The 20,072-nt window shown below is 40.2% G+C and overlaps 2 protein-coding genes across 4 annotated transcripts in view; one reads left to right on the forward strand and one right to left on the reverse strand.

The window, feature by feature from the left end:
- On the reverse strand, positions 1-19,517 carry CNOT7 (CCR4-NOT transcription complex subunit 7). 3 transcript variants are annotated; one of them, XM_060246409.1, is made up of 7 exons: positions 19,241-19,517; positions 16,260-16,459; positions 14,485-14,678; positions 11,413-11,574; positions 7,707-7,851; positions 3,324-3,434; positions 1-1,780 (listed from the first exon to the last, which is right to left on the reverse strand). In XM_060246409.1, exons 2-7 carry the CDS (start codon positions 16,374-16,376, stop codon positions 1,652-1,654), a joined length of 858 nt encoding a protein of 285 aa, XP_060102392.1. In that variant the 5' UTR covers positions 16,377-16,459; positions 19,241-19,517; the 3' UTR covers positions 1-1,651. The 3 variants fall into 3 exon arrangements, with proteins under 3 accessions (XP_060102392.1, XP_060102391.1, XP_060102393.1); XM_060246408.1 differs by having other exon boundaries at positions 19,218-19,425; XM_060246410.1 differs by lacking the exon at positions 16,260-16,459 and having other exon boundaries at positions 19,241-19,426.
- VPS37A (VPS37A subunit of ESCRT-I) overlaps positions 19,234-20,072 on the forward strand; it is a 19,728-nt gene continuing 18,889 nt past the window's right edge. The window contains exon 1 of the mRNA XM_060246407.1: positions 19,234-19,923. Coding sequence (XP_060102390.1) covers positions 19,769-19,923 — 155 coding nt within the window. The 5' untranslated portion in view covers positions 19,234-19,768. The remainder of the gene's footprint in view (positions 19,924-20,072) is intronic.

A 20,072-nucleotide genomic window follows, 5' to 3' on the forward strand; every position in this document is an offset into this window, starting at 1 on the left:
TATGTAAGAAAACATTTTTGAAGCCTTTATTTACAAAAGCTTTAAAAACAAATTCCCTCTTATGCAAATTTCTTTTGTTTTGTCTTTTTTTTTAAAAAAAAAGGACCACCCAGTTACATCAGTGTAACTTAATGATAAGAGGGAAAGAAAAGCAGGTTAAAGTACATGGTAAACAAATCAACTTGCAGAACATTTCTAAGATTTACTCCTTATTTTCAGTGTAGATGAGCGAGCCAAAGGCTGCCCCACAGGCACTCCATCATTTCAGGATAGGGTTTAGCTATTCAATGCCAAATTAAAATCTTCCTGCACCACTGCTCTGTGTGTGCATTCTCTGCATGGTTAAGAAAGTCCTTCATGGTCCTTTAATAAAAACAATGCATTTCTAAAATAGACTTAAAAAAATAAGCTAGCCTTACGCTCCTCAGGTAACTTTATTAGGTACAAATAGATTTGTTGTTTTACAACAAATGCCTTTGTAGCAGCTACAGTAAGGACAATATGTATTTTCCTCTTTTGACTTAGCTAAATATCAAGTTGGTTTCAGATCTTTGGATCTCATCCTTAATTAGCTTTGTGTTCACCCATCCATTCAAGTACACAATAAATAGAAAGTATTTTATGGGCATAGCCTGCTAGAAAGAAGTAAGGAAATGCGTCTGTATGTCTGTGTGCGGTAAATGAGCTGCAGTTTATAATTTAAGCTCAAAGACTCAAAAAGGACACCAAATTTTTTCTGAAGGTTGTAAAACTGGTTTGTGGACAGAGGAAGCAATCCATAAGAGATTTCACCTGCATACATTCCCTAACCACCCTAGAAATGAAAAGGAGCTACACAGGAACAGAACTGGTCTCTTGCATAGCACCTGATCAGTTCCCTAGAGTGCATGCAGGAGAGATTTTCCCCTCACTGCAACTCAGTTATTCCATCACAGTGAATGATAAACTGGCAAACTACTTAAAAGCTGGTGCATACACTTGGAAGACCGAACACCAGTTAAGATATAAGAGCGGCTGCTAAGATTTCAGTAGTTCTCAACAGAGATTTATGCAGCAAATATGTTTTGGGCCAGTGGATTCAAAACCTGGGAAGGGGGGGGGGGACAACATGAGGTTACTACAAGTTGGCAGATGAACATTTTTCTCAAGGTCAGGACAGAAAAACCAGAGGATCTGACTCAGAGTCACTCTTCTAAAGTGCAAATGTGATGGTCCACAATCTTGAATAGCTAAAACACCTGAATACTGGGAAGGGAAAAACATCAAATGGGGATATCGGTCCCAATTGGTGCTTCAGTTTTTTTAGGGAAAGAGTATAGGGAAGATAATAAACCAATGCTAAGACCAATTTCAAGTTTACCAGAAATTTCATTATTATTTTAGCTTTCCTCTTCTGCCTGCCGTGCTGCTCCTATATGTGTTTGTGTATAGATGGGCAAGGTACAAGGCCACATTTAAACCCAGAAATGTCTGTGCATCGAGGTCAAAGAACTGGGATAGGAACAGTCAGATTTTAGTACATAAAGGCAGAAAAAAGGACTGTGTGCTGAGAAAGGGAGGAAAAAATGCCTTATTGTCCAAGGGATTCAACCAGAGATAAAACCTATGTACAAGCATGTGGCGCTCCAAAAAGGTGGCTTCTCATTTCATGTCATGATTGCTTGCTGGCTTCTTCTTCATACGCGTTTCCTGTCCCATTCTGTACATAAGATGAAGCGGAACCAAGACCATACAAGTGACCACAGTACTTGGCATCATCGATGTGATCTTCAAAGAACATCTGGAGAAAATTTGAACACAACTTGATATTGCTGGGTTTTCCCTTTTGACAACAAGCAGCAAAGCAAGCAACTGCATCTGAAAGCCTGCTTCAAAGCTCAACCAATAACATTTTAAATAAATTTATTGGTTTTTCAGTCTTAAGTTTTTTCCACAAAAGGAAGACCTTCCCACCCACTACCCACCCCACCATTAGGTCTGCCTGTGTATTTAACAGCTGTGAGAGGCAAGAATTTAATAGCTGCTGCATTTCCCATCTCTACAACTGCTGACTTGGTTCGGCCACACCCTCTTCTTGTATGAAGAATTATTGTGTCAGGAAATTCTGCAGCTGTGAAAATTTGTTTGGGGATGGAGGAGAGCCAGTAACCAGTCGAGTCTACAACCATGCCTCCACTAGGCCAGTTTTTCAGGTGTTATGGATGCTTGCTAATCATAACCCTCTTTTAACTTCATCTGAATTAAACCTAACGTAGCACAACAGTGATAACCACTCAGCTTTCCTCATTCCTTCACCAAGGACAGAATTCCATGCTGGGCCCCTTGGCTGTTCCTATAAGCAGCTGCAGTTAGAAGCCAGAGGATTTAGAAAGCACCTGTTGCCAAACTTAGGACTCTCCCCTAAAAAAGCCTTTCCTTTCAATGTTGGTAGTCAGGGGCACAAATCACAAAAAGCCCTGCAGCAAAAAGCTGGTGCTTATTTTTAATCAGCAAAAAAAAAAAAAATGGGAGAAAACTAATTTCCACAGCAGAACATTTCAACCTACCTACACTACAAACCCCAGAATGGAGTGGTTGGCATCATTAATATTCCATAAAACTCACTCAACTCCATTAAATGTTTTTCTTTTCATTCATCTGATGAACCAGTGGGAGGGCGTACTGCTGCATCAAACTTACTGGACTGTGGGCAGGAAGCTATAATTTTTCTTTCTGGTCATGCACGCATAAACAAAGGATGACTTCCAAGGATGTTCAGCACAATTAACAACTTGCTCGCTTATACCTTAACTTTCACAAGGTAATTTGAGAGTGGCACCCTATTAGACTGTAGCAGCAAAATAAAATACAGACTTTAAAGATAGGAACCAGAGGCATCTTAAAAGTCAGCAAAATTTATTCCAGCGTAAGTTCTTATATATCAGAGCTGACTTTATCAGATGCCTCAAGTGTTCATCCATTAGGCAGAACTATTTGTACTCAGAGCTCTAGTTGGGAGTGGTCCTCATTGACTGAGTTAATTGGTTACTCTTTGATTGGATAGATTTAAGTGATCCTCTCTTTATAACATCTCTCCTCCAAACACACACTCCCTTTCTGTTTGTAGCTTTTAATATAAATACTTTTGCCTAAGAGTTGAACACTCCGACTCATAAAGAATGCTGGAATTAATTTTCTTAGCCTTTAAGATGCTACTAGACTCTGGTTTTAATTCACTTTTCGCAAGTTTACCTCCAGTGGACACAATCCTCAGTGGTAATTAAACAAATGGCTAATATTTTAAGGTTTGGGGGCTGAAGATTACCAAAGAATCTTGCACGTACCTCTCTCATTTTGAAGAAGGCCATGCCTGTTAGTAGAGAATCAGATCCTGCCTGATGCTGTGGTCCTATCCTCTCCAACTCTAACTGCTCAGCTACTTCTTGCAATCCACCCTGAAAGAGAAGATTGCTACACAGTCAGCAGATTCTACCACAAAGAGACTAATACACCATAATGAGAATTCACCAACCCCACCCTATTTGTTTACAGCAGGACGGAAGAAAAAAGCACAGTGAGCACATAACTGAATTCAGATCATAAACACAGCTGAAGTCAGGAGGTCTTTAAAGTACAAAGTGGATGAGAAAGAGCCCAGTTGAAACAAACAGCTAATTATAAAGCACCAGAAAAAGCTAAAGCAATAGGTATATTAAAAACAAGAACCTTACAATCTAGAATAGGCTTACAGTGCAGGCATTGGGAAACAGAAGCTATTCAGAGGATCCCAGTCATGACATGGGCAGCACTGGCCCATCTGGAGGTACAGCACATACTCCTGCGGGGACTGCAACAGAACCTTAGCTAATATATAAAGACCTGAGGATATATGCAGTAGGATGCCATCTGCTCTTAAGAGAGGTACCTGAAAATCAACCCCGTTCTCATCATTTAAAGTCAAGAGTCTGTTTTTCAAGACAACAGGATAGTTCAAAAGCATTTAAATTCACACAGAGAATCAAGAAGAAAATCCCTTTAAGAATTAAAGCAAGTTATGAACTGCTGAAATGGCAACAGTTTAGGTTAAAGAAAACTACCCTCCATAAAAAAAAACTTTCAGAATCCTCTGCTTTCTAAAGAGCTTGTGTTCACCTACAGGGTCATGATCAAAGGCAAATCGAACCAGTGGCATTGCAATATATGTGTGTGCATATAATCCAGAAATTGAATTGAACACATTATAAAACAGCCTTGCAGGAGCCTAATCAACACCAGAAAGGGATACTACCTAGGTACATTGTATTTGCATTTTAAAGGAGGCTTTAAAATTATAGTTTGGTACAGAAAATTCTGTCAGATCAACCTTTGTTGCCTACAGATCTGTAATTTCTAGGTTTTACTAAGGGGGGAAATGAGGCCAGTATGTCAGCACTGTAAATACTGAAAAGTTAAAACTGGGCCCTGTGTGTTGTAGGTTTGGCATTAAAGGTATGCCACATGTCTGAAAAGGATAAAGGTTATCAGTATAAATGATATTTTCTTTACTAGATGATATAAATAACTTTTCAGGCATCTAACTGGCCAATATTACATAGATAATACATGGGCCCATGATCCAAATTCTATGCATCTCAAACTATGAGCATATGAAGCTACTTATTCTGAGCCAGACCACTGATCCAACTCAGGTCTGCCTGTATTAGCAGCCAAGGAGTTTCTGGGGTCCCATGGAGAAAAACTCATTGCCCAATACCTGCAATCCATTTTTGTTACTGCTGGTTTTTATGATCTGTTTTATGTTTTTAACCATTTGCTGCCTTGGAGAAGAAAAGGCAAAGTATAAATTCTGTAAATGTATAAAATAAATATGTGGAGATGCCAGGACAGAACACAGGATCCTCCTGAACTACAAGCTATACCCACTTTACCACCAACTACAGAGAAGACTAAAGGTACAATGTGCTCAAACATGTCTAAAGGATACTAAGTACCTTAAAACACAAATATGAAAATAAAGGCAGGGTCCAGGTAGCCGGCTCAAGGTTGACTCAGCCTTCCATCCTTCCGAGGTCAGTAAAATGAGTACCCAGCTTGCTGGGGGGAAAGTGTAGATGACTGGGGAAGGCAATGGCAGACCACCCCGTAAAAAAAGTCTGCCATGAAAACGTCGTGATGTGACGTCACCCCAGAGTTGGAAACGACTGGTGCTTGCACAGGGGGTCTACCTTTACCTTTATTAAAATACAGCAAAACCGTTAACTTTATTCAGCGCATTTATGACTAGGGCTTTGCAGTTCTGTGCTTCAGAACTAAGAACATTGTTTTTGCATAGGACTGGTGAATCTTTTGATCTCTTGCTCAACATGTATCTTCAGGCTAGTCACCTCCTTTAAGATGAATGTAAGAAGTTTCCATTTCCTTCTGCATGTATTATATAACTCTTACTATCTATCTAGATAACGATATGCAAAGTGGTGGCATTATAGTAGCACTGAGTAAGCTACCAGTTTGGCCTATGTACTCTCTCTCTCATGAGGATCTATAAAACAGCCTTCATTCCCCAGAAGCAGAGGTGGAATTCTAGCAGGAGGCCACACACCCCTGATGTAGCCAATTCTCCAAGAGCTTAGAACTGAACTGTTTTTACATTGGCAAATGCTGCAAGACCATTCTCACCTACATTAACTTCAAAACAAACAAACAAGAGATGATGCATTCTGATAGCAATGCAACAGTTTATTTGCCAACAAAGAAGCAGAACAAACAACATACAGTAACACAATTTGTTCAGCTGATCAGGCTGTGCACACACAATATTTTCAAGTTTTTCCTGTTATTAAAATTGTACTTGAAAAGGGATATTAACTTGGGGGGAGGGGAGGAGCCACTAAGAAATTGAACTGTGGGCCAACAAAAGGAAAGTTCAAAGGACAGGCATTTCTGAAGTCATGAAAAACTTGGAAAATTTGCTTCTGTTATCTACACAGCCTTTATTAGATAATTAAATTCAACTATCATATTTTCAGTGAATTCACTAGTAGAGCAAGAACTTTTCCAAAAATCTTAGCCCAGTTGCCAGTATTTTTTATCATTTATGTAAATTCTTGAAGACAATGTAGAATATCCCTTTGTTTGCAGTCAATTCACAGGTGACCGCAAGGCAAAGTGTCTCAACTTTCATCATTGGCTCAAAATATCTGCAACCAGCATTTAACTAGGATTTAGCCACAATGCCGATCAGTGTCCAGTTCTCATTGGCTCCTTTCACTCACAAAACCCAAGTTCACAAAACCCAAGCTATTCCTTGGCCTTGGGTCAACTGTGCACCTTTAATTTCAGTATCAGTATGCATGGCAAAGGTTTCCTTTCCCAATTTTCTGTTAACATCACAGGAGCAGCAATAAGTCCTCTTTGCTGTGCTTCCTTTCATGCCTCCATGTCCAGCATGCATTTGTCCTCCAGTCCAACATGAGTCTCCAAATGTTATGCCTAACAGAACAATCCAGTTAGTAGCCTAAGTAGCTTCTGAGCAGTGAATTCATTTTTTAAAAAAATCCTCAATTCCTTAATGTGCTCAGCTGCCTGTCATCTTTATGTGCTTTTTCATAAGCCACACTATTTCATCATCCCAAGTGTGTAAGATTGTTCCAAGCATAGTTCACACAGAAAGCTCACTCCTCTTCTCCAGTGGCTGTCACAGCTATCGGAGCTGGTAGCTGCTACAGTTATATAAAGGCTTACTTATCTCCCTCTATTTAGCATTCTTGTGTGTACCACATCTTAGACTATGTCTTAATGTCCCTTTTACATAACCAAAGATGCTGGCTTGTTATCAAGACATCTTCCTCCCTGAGGTGAGGAAACCAGTAGTTCCTTATAGACACACTGGCTAAAATCAAGAGGCCGAGTTAACGAAAATTAAGGACCTGTGCATATGGCAGGACTTCTACCACTTGGACCTCTTTCAAGGCACTCCAAGCTGCTTTTGAATCTCAGCTTCAGAAATAGCTTTGTTATGTAACTAGCAATTCTTCCAAGTATGAAATTCAAAAGCCTGGAAAGCCTTGATTCAAAGTGAGGCAAGCATCACAGCTGCTTAAATCTTCTCTGGCTTGGCTGGCAACTTCTAATCAGAGAATGTCACTCTTTTCTCCCTGCATCAAACTTGCCTGCCCAGCTGCTGGAGAATGATGTGGTGGTGTCAGCAGGCAAGGAAGGCTAGGAAAAAATTCTTACTGCTTTCCTCTTTCTGTTACTTGGAAAGAGGGGAAGAAGAATGGAAGAGAAGGCACCATTTTCCCCTCACCTTAGTTAACCAGATAGTACCACCACACCACTCACCAACAGGACAGACAGGTGGATGACCTAGACCACTATACTTTTGATAACATGAGATTTGTTGGAGCTCAGTTCTGAATACAGCAGAACAAGAAAGGGTATGGTGGAACCCTCTTAATAGGAAACACCAGATGCAGGGGAGGGGGAGAGATAAGGTCACTAGAACACATTCTGTTTTTCATGCTGGTTAATAGCAACAACGCAGATAATATGATGGAATTGCTACTTTGTCAGGGGAAGGACCATGAATCTAACTGTGCAGCCTTGCCTCCATTTTAACTCCCTCTAACTCTGTTCCCGCTATAAAGACAAAGCTTACCTATACATTCTTTTCCTACTAATGCAACACTATTCTAGAAAACAGTATTCAGAGAAAACGCTGCCATTACCTTGAGATTTTTGCAACTCTTCATAAGGTACTTCACATCATAAATGACAGGGAAAAACAGTCTCAGTATCTCAAAGAAGTCCATTTCTTCTTCGGGTAAATTGGAATTTGTCAGGATCTTGATTAGATAGCCGAAATCATAGCCACTGCAGATTAACCATAAATGGGGGGAAAACCTTGAGATTATATTGCCATTGTTTCAACAAGATGTTCCCTTTAGCAAAAACAAACAACCAGATAAACACACACTCATACAATTCTAAGAATCACTTCCAGGTGCCTTCCTGGTGTGTGCATTCTTTCAAAGATTACATGTGTTGTATATGCCCACCTGATGCAGGGTGTACATGTAGGGCTAATATGATTCAGTGCCCTTTAATGCTTTAATTCTATTTGAATTCTTAATATCCCTTTTATATAGCCAAAGATACCAGCTTGTTATCAAGACACATTGATTTCACAGAGCAAGGGTTTGAGCCAAAGGTTTGCTTTCCACCAGCATAAGGCACTTCCATCAGTTGGAGTTACTGCTGGCTCTTCCCCTCCCACTACAGAGCATCCCAATTCAACCTCTGTCATGAGGGTCCCCCTGCCCCCTAAGAGCGGCATTCTGGGGAGCTCAGTGGGCTGTAGCAGGAAGGGGAGGCAGCAAAGCTCCATTTTTGTTAAAGGAATTCTGCTGATGGCACTTGGATCCAACTCACTTAATATTAAGCTTTGGCAAAAATGATTCTACTTACAGCAGAACTCAACAAGGATGCCGGAAAGTCTAATATAACAGACTGGAAACACTCCTCAGTATTAAGTTATTTGTTTTGGGGACACTGTCTAGCTATCACTAGACCAACCAACTACATATTTTCTAAGCTGCAAATACAAGTATTTTACTCACGCTAACATTTCTAATGTACATCTATTTTATAAATGCAAGTTAATACAGTAACACTATCAAAAGTCTATTTTAAGTAAGTGTATGGTACACATTTTAAACCCTTATAAACGATGCCTGGAAATATTTATAAATTTGATTAACTACACTGATAGGAAGATTCAGTATGCCAGACTAGACTTTCACCAGTTTGCCTTTTTTAACTTGATGGAGAGTAGAGTTGGATAACACAAAAGAGCACACAAACTTCCAGTCAGCAGCTATATGCAGTAATCATGTCTAATGAATACCAACTAAAATAGTTTGTGTCAGTACAAAATATAAAAGGAACTATCAAAAAAGCTGTGGACTGAATTCTGCCTCCATGTTACAGGGCTTCTGAGCACTCCCCTTCCTACTGGACACTTTTAAAAAGCTATCTGCAAAGATCTGCTGTTCCAAAGCAGCACAAGAAGCTGTAAAACATACAAATTTCTAAAAGACCCTATATGTAACATAAAGAAGCACCTGGACATTCATTCATTAGATCTTGGCCAAAGACTTTGACATAATTAGAATTAGATGTGTTTGTACAGGACTGGGCTGCGTAAGCTTACTTTGAATCAAACTCCTCTGCATTCAATCCATTTCCAATAGGCAAGAATTGGGCTGCAGACTTTGCACAGCTTTATATATTTATGCAGTGCATTTTCAAAGAGCAGGGTTATTTAGTTAAGAGCAGGATTCTGCTGACTAATTTTATTAGATCCATTTTAGGAAGTTCTTTCAGAAACTGTCAATTTCATTATGCTTCTCCATTTGCACTGATAACAGCTGCTCAGACAAGATAAAGATGTAAACATCTGCAAAGCAGTAGTTATAAAATAAGGATACTACTAATTAAAATGTGTTTACACAGACACAGCTGACTTAAGAGCTCAGATTATTTCTTTGTTGTGGGTCTATGAATGGTGGTGGGAATGGTAGCTTTTGTTATTGTCAGCAGTTTCTTTTAACGATTTATGTCCGATGTGCATATGGAGAAACTATGACAGTTTCTGGAGACTATTTATAAAAAAAACCCATGATCAATGAACCTACCACTGCTTCAAATAGCAGGGCCTGTATTAGATAGCCAGTGTGGTATAGTGGTTAGAGTGTTGGACTAGGATCTGGGAGACACAGGTTCAAATCCCTACTCTGTCACAAAAGTATGCTGGGTGACCCTGGGCCAGTCATTCACTCTCAGCCCAATCTACCTCACAGGGTTGCAGTGAGGATAAAATGGAGGAAAAGAGATTCATGTAAACAACTCTGGGTCCCCACTGGGGGGTAAGACAGGGTATAAAGTAAATGGTAAATAAATGTTGAGAAAACAGCAGCTCTTCAAGCATCAAGAATGATCCAAAACAGAAAACACACCAAGAGATACCCAGAAGTTGCCACTTGCTCAACTTAAGAATTCTGATTTCAGTAAATTTTGCTATTAGACTTCCCTCTCATCGTGATATTTACAACATGTGTGCCTTTTGAGTTTCAACTGTAAACACACATGCTTGAAATGGAATTTCATTTCAACAACACTGAACTAAATGTTTGCCTTAGATTTTTTAAATTTCTATTCAAAATATTCCATTTTTATTTATCAACTTTAAAAGATATAATAAACTAGCCATGATACAAAAACAATGTTTTGTGAAATAAGCCTTCTCTAATTATATTCTATACCGTCACTAAATCTTCTATTATAGCTTCTTTACAGTCATGAAAAATTTGTATTCTAGTACTTTGTTAAGTCCTATTGCACTTGTATTAATATACAGTCACATTCTTCTAAAATCATCTTTCTATTGCAAATTCTGGAAGTTAGATGGTACTACCAGTTACTTTTTCTTGGAATACCTACCAATAGGCATGTGTACAGAAATCAAGCTTTGGTAAGAAACTTTCCCCCAACAGTCAGACTCTCGACAGAAAAAAGAGAAGCATTTGCTTCAGAGAGCTAAGCACTTTATAAAGTAATCCGCCAAGCAGCTTTACCCAAGCTATTTTCCATCAGTGTTCTGTGGCAGCAGCACACAACACGGTGCTCAGCAAAAAACATCCTCTGGCTGGTGTGTATGAACCACTGCGATGATTCTGTGTGGATATGGGATCCTCTAATGAAAGACATTTCCCCACTGCAGCCAGAAATGCCTTTCACTAGAAGAGATCTAACACAGATTGTGAATCAAATCACTGCTGGATAACTTAAGCAAACATCCAGATGGAAGTCCAAATCCTTCCATGGGTTTAGGCTGATTTATTTACCCAAACCTTTCCCCTAAGGGGTTGGGTTGAGGGAAAACTGAAAACAATCCATGCAGGAAGCAAACAAAGTTTCATTTTTCCAAACTTTGGCATTACAATTAAGAAAGAAGGTTTGTGTTTTCCCTACCAGCATTATCAAAGAGTCTTCAGAGATGCACTGAATTTGGACCTTCCAACGATGTTAATCAACTAATTCCAGTTTCCATTTACCTGCTAAGCGTACACAAAGGGTAGAGATATGTGGCTGTTCCTTCCTCTGACCTGGAAAACTGTCAAGGCAAAATAAAAATATACAGTGCTCCCTCTCTACAAGGCTGACACTTTAGTGCCTTGTTTTAAGACACCAATTATTTGTTTCTAATTGGAACTGAAGTGTAAACTTTATTGTAAATGTTTTGCTGCTTTAAATGTTGCTATATCCAGAATTCATCCAGCCCTGACGTTCTAGGTTAGTTATTAGTCACAATTATTTTATGCTATAATTCAAGAAAAAAATGGGAAACCAACTACAGTGTTATGGAACATTTACCTATGAAATGAAAGCCACTTGACACCTTCACAGAGCACTACACCCGATGTCATTAGAAGTTCAGCAAAGTACTGTGTTTCAATTCCTTCTTCCTCATGTTTTTTGAACTGGATTCCAGAAGTTGTTAATAGTTCTATAGAGTCCTGGGCATACATGTCCTCTCTAGGAGAAACAACACAGCAAAAACGCACTTAAAACACAATTCTCAAGATGAAATTTTAAAGTAGAATCCTGCATAAACTCCTCTCCATAACTGGCCAAGGCAGAAATAACATTTGTGCTCACTGTTAAAACTAAACAGTTAAACATAAGACAGATATCACCAGAATATTTGGTCTGAACATGCTGCTGGTTGTGAGCAATTCTCTTTAACATCATACAACACTTCTACTCAAGGCTTCACTCAGGATTGTGTATCACCGAAATCCGAAGGAAGATTTCCGATTTCAGCATAACTCACCTCTAGTTTATGCAATCATTGATCAATTCATTAACACAATCATGCCCTCTATTAAAAGATTCATCATAAATATTTACATATACACTGTGGGCTTGTGGTAAATCCCCATTCTGTATAAATACTTTAGATAATAACCACACCTTAAAAAGGTGATAGTAAATTGCAACAGTTGTTTAAAACAACAATGTGATACAAAATATGAAAACTTCAGGATCATAAATTCCAATGGTGCTTAAGAAATACTCTCATGCTATTTGAAAAATTCCACTGGAGACTTCTAAATCCTTCAAATGCTTAAATTAACACAGTCTGTAGCAGATGAGAAATCCAAATGCCATGTAGTGGCACTCCAAAGATGAGGATCATCATCACCAGTCTTTCTAACAGACCATCTTATTTGATATAGAACTGATTTTCCCATTAAAAATTATAAAAATCTATTAAAAGTACAGTATTACAAATCCAGATAGGTCAATGGATCATAATGATTTGTAACAGTCACAAGAAGGGGGGAAAGGGCCTAAGTAACCATAAAAATTACAAAATACATAATGAGATCATCAAAATCTGGTCACAATTGTCTTGCAAACCAAATATTCCAAACAATGTAAATGCTGAAATATTTATGAGTCAGCTGTGCATTTGAAAGATTTTATTATTCACTAATTATTCAGCTATGCTTTGTTTAGGGGACTGTCTTAGCAAAACGCACTACACTGGGCTGACTGCCATCTTAAACAAACACCGAGCTGGAAGTAAATCCTAGTGAAATGAATGGAACTTACTCCCAAATTAACATATTTAGGACTGCAGTATACAATTGTCAGCCTAACCATACTGATGTAGAAGCAAATTCCACAATACCCCATAATCACCATCTCCATAACAAATATAAAAAATTCTTTACAATTCTTTAGCTCATTTAGGTTCTAACTAACACTCCAAAAGTTGTCTCTAAGGCAGGGGTGGCCAACGGTAGCTCTCCAGATGTTTTTTGCCTACAACTCCCATCAGCCCCAGCCATTGGCTATGCTGGTCAGGAGTTGTAGGCAAAAAACATCTGGAAAGCTACCATTGGCCACCCCTACTCTAAGGTAATTTTATTTCAAAGCTCCAAGTAAGGTTTTTAATTCTACTTATGCCCCCTTTGGAAGGGGGATAATGTTATGACTTGGCAGCATGCACCAAACAGCTTACACAAAATGAAGTTCAAGTTAAAGAAGTTAACTTCCAAAAAAAGTTAATCAAGCTCAATTATATGTTCTACAATATGAGGACATCTAGCCCTAACCTCTGGTTTATTGGCCCAGTTGCTCATTCTGTCCCTTCAAATGAAGTAGATATCAGTTCTGTAGCTCCAGGAAGCTTCACACAAGGTTATCCAACTATCCTCAACTAGCGCCAGGGCCTTTTTGGCCCTGGCCCCAGCTGGTGGAACTCTTTGCCAGAAAAATCCGTGCCTTGCAGGATTTGTTATCCTTCTGTGGGGCCTGCAAGGCAGAGATATTCCACCAAACCTGTGGATGAGGACAGTGATGGGACAATAAATAAGGTGGTGCACCCAGGTTTCCCAACCCCTTACCTGCTGTTAGAAACTGGGGAGTGTAAATTATTCACCATCCAAACTGTTTTAAAGTTAGAACTATTGCATTTTAAATATTAATTTATTGTAAATCGATCTATATTGTTTGTTGCTTTATACTGATGTAAGCCGCACTGAGCCCTGCTTGCAGGAAAGGCCTAGAAGTTTGTATAAATAAAGGAAGGAATAAGGTGCTGTTCTGGAGGAAGGGGGTACAATGCAATTAGCCTCTTTGAACTATAACACAGGTTGTGAAGGCTTGCATTTAAGAAGAAGAGATCAGATTTATACCCTGTCCTTCACTACCCTGAGGAGTCTCAGAGCGGCTTACAATTTCCTTTCCCTTCCCCTTTCCACAACAGACACCCTGTGAGGTAGGTGGAGCTGAGAGAGCTCTGACAGAAACAGCTCTTGAGAGGAACAGCTCTGCAAGAACTTGTAATTGACTCAAGGTCATATCTACAAGTGCATGTAGTGGAGTGGGAAATCAACCCCGGTGACGAGATGAGGAGGTCTAAGCTCTTCAGCATACTTTGAAGAGGATATACCAGCCCACAAGGCTTCAAAATGCAAGTCTCTCCATACACCATAACAACAACAGAATATAGAGCAGACTCCCTGGATCTGAAGAACCCTTAAGTAGCTAAGCACACATAAACTGATTTAAAGCTCCACTCACTTCAATTTCCAAGCACTTGTTTCCACAGTCCCCTTAAATAATTTTTAAGATAAATCCTACCAAAGTCAGTAAGATTGCACCATTTTAAATCTAAGTGCTTGCATACATATTGAATCATGGCCATTTCACCCCTTATAGGTTTTCAGAAGGTAGTAGCTGTAATAAAGAGAAGAGGCAAATGAGACTACAAAACTGGAACAAATTTCCATTTACATGAACAGCATTTACAGCATGAATTCAGAATGATATAGCATACCACAAACTACTGCCATCAGTCTTTCAGGACTTTATATGAACATGTATTATGTGAAAGATTTCATACAGAGAGACAAGCAAGATCCCGTCACTTACGTTAAATTAAATTTAAAATTAAATTGCCATGTTGAAGTTCCTGGAGGATATTCGCCTTGCTCATTCATAAATGTCAATCCTAACTGAATGATCTTTAGTAAGTCTACATTACAGCGGAGTAGTTGGTACTGATAGTCTGCATTGCTTCTGAATTCACCAATAGGCCTTGCAACAACTCCTGGAAACTCTGTATCCTGAAAGATCAAACAGAAATACTAAAAGTAAAATATGAGATATCACGCTATTAATGCCTTTCTCCGTAGAAGTACATACTTTTTTTGGTAACATTTAATAAAGGTTCAAAATAGACTTACCAACATCAAAGGCCAATCGTAGATGCACCAGACATTAAGGCAAACAGTGCTAAGAAATCCCACGAGAACTTACCACAAAAATCCAACATTTTATGTGGTTACATTATGGGCTTTAGCATTATATATTCTTTAGAATTACTACTTCTACCTTGTGGTTTCAACAGTGCACAAGTGCAGTACAGCAGAAGAACAGTGATCCTGCCAACACACACCACAATTAAATGTGCCTTTCCCCAACACATCTGGATCACACAAGGGCTTACATACTGCAAGTGTACTGGGGCAGTCACATCATTTTGGGTTGCTGTACTGGACGTAAAGGTCACATTCACCCCTGATCCCAGTCACCTTTTGCATCACCAGCAAACTATAAAGATACAGGACAGTTTCAGTACAGAACGCAGAGCTAATTACAACATACATCCATTCAGCAACCCAAGAACAAGTCTAACCAAAATTTGACGATATTTGCACAGAAAGAAGCATGCAAGAAAGGTTCAGAAATGGGAAGTTCTAGGGCACTGGTGAAGGAAACGTTTTGTAAAGAACTACTTGCCAAAATAATTAAACTAATATCAGGGTTGTAGATACAGAAAAAAAGTCAACTATTCAATTAAATGTTAATATGCTTGTCATTTTCCATCAGAGGAAGATTTCTTGCTTTAGAAAAGAGAATCCCATGAGCCAATCCAATATTCAAATAAGTTTACCCCAATGAAACCAAGATGTAACAACTAGGGTTTTAAAACAAAGCAAACTGAGTTTGTAAACTTCCTCACTTAAACAGTGGTTGGATCCCACACTGTGTCAAGAGGTGAGCTTTGTCTCACAGAAGCTCATATTGGAATAAATGTTTTAAGTCTCTATACTACCTTTATATATGCCAGCCTTTATCCTTTAACATGTTAGCCACCTTGGTGATCCTTGTGTGATGTAAATTTTGTAAAATAAACAAATACTACTGGACTTCTTTTGTTTTGGATGTTATGAAGATTCTTCCTGGATCACGTCCATTATCCAGCGTTCTGCAAGAAGACTCACAAGAAGCCCCCATTTTTTTTTGCCTCAGAATCTGATAGTCTGAGGTTTTGGTTTCACAGCATAAAGACCGTATTTAGCTATCATTGATTTCCCATGCCACTGGTGGCCCAAGAGTCCATGGGGGGCAGTACTGGTAAGGCAGCCACATCATCTACCTGTCCCTTGTAATTCAAAGGATACCAAGATGGTACAAAACCCAACCAACAAGAATCAGCAGCCATGCCATGAAAAGAACATAAGCATCAGTCTTAACTTGGAATAATTTTTAGGGGCTTATTTCCAAGTTAAAATGTGGAATTATAGCCTTTTTTATTATTCTTCAACTTCTCAATTATTTTATGCTTTCTCCTTCCAAAAAATGTTTTACAGAATCTTCAGTCTAAACAAAGAAGATAAATTGAAAATATCATGACAGTGTACCATGGCAACGTAATTAAACTTCCGTATAACTTGACGAATTTTCTTCATCTCTTCATCCAGGTTGCAAGCCCAAACTTCACAAATTCTTTGGCTGTGATCTACTGTAGCTGCTGGCATACTTGGGAGGCTTCAAATACCAGGCATCAAAAAGGTGTATTTGACAAAGAGCCTGTCTCATAAAATAGATTTTAGTTATGGACCTAAAATACAAACAAAAGAAATTACAATTATTCCAAATTCAGAAGTGAACAGGAAAAACTTTGGTGCATTTCATGATCACATCCAACACAAAACCAGAAAAACTGTTTACTGATAACTCTTCCAAAAAGATGTATTGGTTTGCCTATCTCCAAATGAAATAAGATCATAGCATACATGCTGGGGTGATTCTACCTCTCCAATGAGTAAAGTCTATTCATTCATTAAACTATTTATACTCCAACTTTCCTTTTGGTTCAAGTTTGATGTCTGCCTCCTCTGCCTCCAATCTAAGCAGCATTCTTCCAAATTAAGTGCCTCTTCCATTGGAACAAGAGCTACTTCAGTTGGAAGAAGACTACTCCAAGGATGGATGAATCCAGGGGTCATTTTGTGGAAAAATAGGTGGTGGAGCTCATCCAGGGATTGTTATGCAGCTGCACATATTATTCAATGGACAAGGAGGTGGAACTCTCAAAAGGAGGAGGTGGAACTCTCAGAAAGGTTCAGGAGCTGCATTCCTGTGAGATCCCACCGAATCTGAGGCCTGGATGGATCCACCCTAACATAAGGTAAACAACAACACCAGAAAAAGCAGACAAAGTGACTGTGAAGCAAGTGTGAAAGCTTAAAAAATGAAATCCTACTTTTACAGGCTTGGCTTCCCCCCAATACCTGTCTACTCTGAGACTATTCACCTGTCAATAGGACTCAGAACATTACTAATTCTTTCAGTCTGAATGTAAGCATACTTCCATCTGAAGGATTATTTATTCCATCAGGATTTACTTATATTTGGATCGTAATAAACTGACTGACTAGTAAATAGTCTTAAAATGGCAGCCTTAAACACTCACAATTTTAATTACCACAAAGAGCAATGTGGAAATTTAGTAAACTATCTGTACATTTTACTCTGTGAAATATTAAGGCAAATTCACGTAATTGTTGAGATGGAAAGCAAAGATGAAAACTTAGGTTTAGAACAGATACTTGACACAAAATAGAATGAGACTGCATCCATACATACATGTAATTAAAAACAAGAGTCTAGTGCTCTGCTGCCAAAAGGCATACTTCCTGGGTATGCTGTAGGAAAATGTCAGAAACAGCTATATAATTTATACTTTCCCTGACACAGCTTTCCACAACCCAGAGTCACATAAGAAAAGGTACAATAGATATCAACAGGAAGAACAGCAGTACACATAGTGTACCAAAGGGAAAGTGGCCAGAAAAAAAATTCTAAGCACCCCTCACTTGTAAACATATATTTGCAACAGCAACCAAGGACTCTGAAATTCTCTTCAGTTCTATCTAGGGCAACCTGTTTAGAACCTGAAAGACTTTGCCAGCTGCGACAATGAGCTGATGTGCATATTATAAGGGTTTAAACTGTAATGTCTCCCAAGCTATAAAGGCTTAATGGCAGCTCAAAAAAACCAAACCAGGAACATCTATATAAAAGGTCTAACAGCTGCATTTCTTTGCTTTGGGTTGATATCTCGGGGCATGGGAACCCATGCATCCCATCAGTTTCTGGAGCTATTTGCAACCATATAACAGTATGTCATTCAACATACCACAGCAAGTGTCATTTTTTGAGTATTTGTGGTGGCTTGCCAAATGTAGTGGATGTTCATGGTCAACCTGCAGACGGCTGGAGCACATGCTCTAACTAAGGACATGGGTAGCCTATTTTTCAACTACACTGAGAAAGAGCCATCTGCAGTTATTTTAATCTGAGGCAGTGGACGTCACTTGTTATTGGCCTCTCCCCTTTCATTCCATCCCAATGCTGTAGGACCTGCTGGACCTGGACAACACACCATGTTTGTGTGGCAGAATTTGCCATTTTTGCCTCAGCTGTTACTCTGTAATCTCAGATTTTATATATTTTAATTGGTTTTTAACTGTTGATTATCTTTTATGATGTAACCCTCCCTGAACCTGTTTTACAGGAAGAACAGGCTAAAAACAGGACAAATAAATAAATAAAATTATTTTCTGAAATGAGAACAAATTGCTTGGACATTTTAAAAACTATTTACTGTGCTGTAAACTGCTATGAGCCCAAATGCATGAAGGGAACACTAAACTGAGACATCCAATCTGACACGATCACAGTAAGACTCACCCCATCTTCTCCCCAACCCCCTCCCCTGCTGCATATAAAGAAATCCACTACACAGCTCCTCTCAACCAACAAGCACTAAGAGCAACTCCAAAGAAGCAGCTGTGTTAGCTGAGGGAAGGAAAAAACAGCAGCTTTGTGGCCTCCTTAAGCATAACCAGATTTGACTCCACTGCATAAAAAAACTGCTGAAGGTACCACAAAACTTCCACTATCAGGGTCCCCCATTACGCACGGTAAAAAGAATTTCAAAGTAAAACTAAGACTAAAATGTTTTCCTTCTATTTCCATTCTCGTGACAGCCTACCTGACAGCCTACCTCGTGACAATTTTCCCCCTACACATCCAAAAGTCTATCTTATGAAGAAAATACATTACTTCTAAGTTCTTCTTTAAAAAGGAAAAAAAAATTAAAGGATGGAATGGAAGGCTCTGCCGACTGGGGAGGGGACCACTTCTCGTCCCTTTCCTGCTCCAGTCACTCACGAAGAATTTCGGCTGAGGGGCCGAATTTCCACTAACGGCATCCGACCCTCAATCCCGGCCACTTCCACCCTCAATGCCCGGAAACGCCGCCACCACCACAACCTCCCTCCCTGCCTCACGCGCTTACCGCTCTCGCCCACCGGAAGAGGGGACGGCTACTCACGCGGGAAAGGGAGACGAGCCCGGGTCTAGCTAGGACCCGGCGGTGGCGGAGGCAGCCCCAGCGCAGCGAGGTAAGACGAGAAAACGCAGGAAGCGGCCGTTCTTGCTGCCCCCTGGCCGCCCAGCGCACAAAGCTATTACATCATCACCGCGCGCCGACCGCATAATATTTCAACTCTCTGCTCGCTTTTTTCCCCCGGACCTCCTCGTTCACTCCGCCCCCTGCCGTCTTTGGCTTGTGACGCCCTGCCTTCCTCTCTGCGCTCCTCTAATTGGACGTTGAGGTCGCCTGTCCACCAATAGAAAGCTCCGTTTCGGGGAGTCGAATGCTGATGACGCAAGGCGGTGGAGCATGTGCGCAAGTGCGTTTTGTTCAATCTCGAGCCGAAGAGGCGGTGTGGTCTGAGTTCCTGTCTGAGGCGGCGAGGGGGTGGGGCTTACGGAAGAGCGAGAGAAAGACGGAGGGGGCAGGGCGTTCTGCGCGCGCTCTTTCCCCTCAAGCGCTTGAGACGCTGGTGAGAAGGAGACGATGAACTGGCTCTTCCCGCTCTCCAAAGGGGCCAGCGGCGGTGGGGCCGCTGCTTCGTCCTCGGCTGCTACCGGGACTCCGCTGCCTTCGACTCTCACTAGTCTCCAGCAGCAAAAGCAGCGGCAGATCGAGTCCCTGCGGAGCGCCCACACCGCGTGAGTGAACCCACACCCTTAAGGGGGGGGGGGGTCTGCGCGTCTTGTCTTTCTCCCCCGCCCCAACCGTCGGAAGAGAAAGCAGCCCAGCGGCCAAACAGCCGGCGGCGTCGAGAGCAAAGGGGGCGGAGCCGCAGATCTTCCGGCAT

Source organism: Heteronotia binoei, chromosome 9 (assembly GCF_032191835.1).
Source record: "Heteronotia binoei isolate CCM8104 ecotype False Entrance Well chromosome 9, APGP_CSIRO_Hbin_v1, whole genome shotgun sequence".
NCBI lineage: Eukaryota > Metazoa > Chordata > Lepidosauria > Squamata > Gekkonidae > Heteronotia > Heteronotia binoei.

Bases quoted from the DNA above. Each gene is read 5' to 3' on its own strand.
- CNOT7 (XM_060246409.1), bottom strand. From the start codon at position 16,376: ATGCCAGCAGCTACAGTAGATCACAGCCAAAGAATTTGTGAAGTTTGG. The intron at 11,575-14,484 runs GTAAGTGACGGG...TGTTTCTCCTAG, and splicing joins AATTTTAAATTTAATTTAAC to AGAGGACATGTATGCCCAGG. The intron at 7,852-11,412 runs GTAAATGTTCCA...GTTAATCTGCAG, and splicing joins AAGTGGCTTTCATTTCATAG to TGGCTATGATTTCGGCTATC.